This window comes from Panthera uncia, chromosome A2, assembly GCF_023721935.1.
Source record: "Panthera uncia isolate 11264 chromosome A2, Puncia_PCG_1.0, whole genome shotgun sequence".
In the NCBI taxonomy this organism is placed as follows: domain Eukaryota; kingdom Metazoa; phylum Chordata; class Mammalia; order Carnivora; family Felidae; genus Panthera; species Panthera uncia.
In genome coordinates, this window is record NC_064816.1 from 152,522,355 (window position 1) to 152,524,776 (window position 2,422).

The 2,422-nt window shown below is 55.4% G+C and overlaps 1 protein-coding gene across 12 annotated transcripts in view; it reads right to left on the reverse strand.

Moving 5' to 3' along the window:
- TPK1 (thiamin pyrophosphokinase 1) overlaps positions 1-1,562 on the reverse strand; it is a 349,214-nt gene extending 347,652 nt beyond the window's left edge. For 4 of the 12 annotated variants that reach the window (XM_049642047.1, XM_049642036.1, XM_049642045.1 and 1 more), the window contains exon 1: positions 706-797. In XM_049642047.1, the coding sequence (XP_049498004.1) occupies positions 706-768 (63 nt within the window). In that variant the 5' untranslated portion in view covers positions 769-797. The other 8 variants (XM_049642042.1, XM_049642040.1, XM_049642043.1 and 5 more) reach the window with 5 other exon arrangements.
- Between the last annotated feature and the right edge of the window lie 860 nt (positions 1,563-2,422).

The following is a 2,422-nucleotide window of genomic DNA, read 5'->3' on the forward strand; positions in this document are numbered from 1 at the left end:
CCCCGGCGTCCGATTGCGGGTGGAGTGCCCGCGGCGTTCAGGCGCTGGCGGCCCGGCCCTCGCCGCCAGGCGGGGAGGAGCCGGGAAGGAGGCCGCGGCGGGAGCGACGCGCGCCCCCGGGGGCCGCCGCGCGCCTGCCTCTCCCCGCGCCCCGCCACCATCCGGGCACTGAGGAGCCAGAGGCGGCCGCCCCCTCCCCTCGCCGCCCGCCCCATCCCGCGGCCCGCGCGCCCAGGACGCGCGGGCGGCGCGCCGAGCGGCGGCCGCACTTACACAATGGCGGGTGGAGCCAGCGGCGAGCGGAGCGCCGGCTGCGCGAGCGAGAGCGATCGACCGCTCCGAGCTCAGCTGAGGAGCCTCGGCGGCGCGCGGCAGGCGCTCGCAGGCTTAAGTAACGGGCGCGCGGGGCGGCCCCGCCCCCTTCCGGAGCCGGCGGCCAGTGCGAGCCGCGCGTCCCCGCCGGGCCGCGCGCGCCCGGCGTCGCCGGCGGTCCGCCCGCCCCCTTCCTCCGGCGGCAGTCGCCTCGTTACCCTGGTGCTGCCCTCCCGCCGCCTGTGGCGTGTCTGCCCGGCGTTCTTCGCCGCAGTTGGCAAGGAGGCCGCGGTCAGCTCGAAACCGAGCGGCAGCTCCCCCAACCTGGCTTCACAGCCCAGTACACGCCCCAGTTTTCCAGAGCCCGTTCCCCTGGTCCTCACGCTCTCTGACCTCCTGCTTGCTTGTCAGTATCCTTACGGAGCACGCCCGCGTTCCTCCCCTCCTGCTGAACATAATCAGAGAACGTTGTCAAAATTAATAAAGGGAAACCTCACCAAAGTGGAGCCCTCAGGCTGTACCACTTCCTGCCAATTATAAGAAGACTTGTCAATTGCAGGGACAATTGTCAAGTACAGACCCCCACGGAAGAATCTTCAATGGGAAGGAAGCCACAGTCCCAGGCCTCAGCAGGAAAAGATGTTTGTCGCATCTCCTAGCAACCCCAGCAACTCAACCAATGAGAAACCTTTATCACTTTTCTCCCTTGAACTTCAGTGAACTTTCGGTTCAAAGTAACCCTCCCCGGCTTCCTTCTTCCTGAAATAACGGTCCTCTCCTTTGCTGGGCTTGCCAATGGTTTGGCCACGGCTTGCACGTCCTGAATTGCAATTCTTTGCTATTCCCGGATAAGCGCGTTTTGCTGACAAAATAACTTCCTGTTTTATCTTTAAAGGTCAATAAAGATTTCGTTGGAAGAAATTTTGAACCGCATACTTACAGTTCCATTTGCTCTAATACTCCTAGGATGGAGAGCTCACTCTGTTGCCGTGCAGCCTTTTCCAAAACTGAGCAGCCCTAATCGCCAGAAAAAAAAAAAAAAAAAAAATTCTTACTGGAGGCAAAAATCCCCTCCCTGCACCTGTCACTGTTCTGCCCCACTCCCAGGCCCACCGTGGGTTAGAGGGATCCCTGGTTCTCATAACTATCTTGGAGGTATTGAAGAGAGTTATTACTACCGTAGAAAGCAAGACAGAGTCACTCGTGTCGCTGATCTATGTGAAGCAGTGATGTAAGCAGCCAAAGAGTAGCTAAGGCCGGATATGGCCATAAATACCACAAGCTGAGGATACCCAGAACTGATAACTAGCAAAAGCAAAGGAGGTCTGCAAAGGCCGAAGACTGATTAAACGCCTTTAAAAAGGGAGGATCTTTGCAGCAAACTGTCAGACTGTCTAGATAACGGTCCTTTCCTGTCTGACCACATCAAAAAGGCAACTGCCACGGAAGGCTTTACCCTACTGATCTCTGAACAGAGATTCTCCACGGCTTGAACATAATAAGCAGCACGTGCCAAGAGCACACCCTGACTGGTCGGAGCCCTTATCTCAACTGCACACTCCCAAGACTGACTTTGACTTTAGTTTGTTAACTTCCTACCCCTTGCTGTATCTCGTTTGTTGGGTGACTCTATCATATGCTTTGCTTCGTGTGACATGTGAGAAGCCAAGTCAAACAGGTAGCAAAATGTCACTGACTTTGAAATCCTGAACCTGCTTTACAATTATGTTAATCTTGCTCTGTGACTGAATAAAGCTGACATTGTGGAAATTCATAACTCATGTGTGCACCTCCATAGCATGCTCGCGACAACTACCTAGGCTTTGCCTTTTCTAGGCAAAGCCCAGTTCTCTCAAAGTTCTAATGGGATGTGATTTTCAGACTCTGCTATCCTGGTTCCCATTCTCCGTGTTTAATGTTGCTCATAAATTGTGGGTCCAAGAACTAGTGAGAACTGCGCATCCCTCAGCATACGGCAACTCCTGCAGACGCCTGCAAGACTAAAATTTTAGTGTTTCCTCCCTTGGCATCAGGGAACCCATCTTGTCCGTCAGTTATTACTTTCTGATCACTGGGGTCTTTTGTTCCCAACCTCATGGCTGCCAGAATC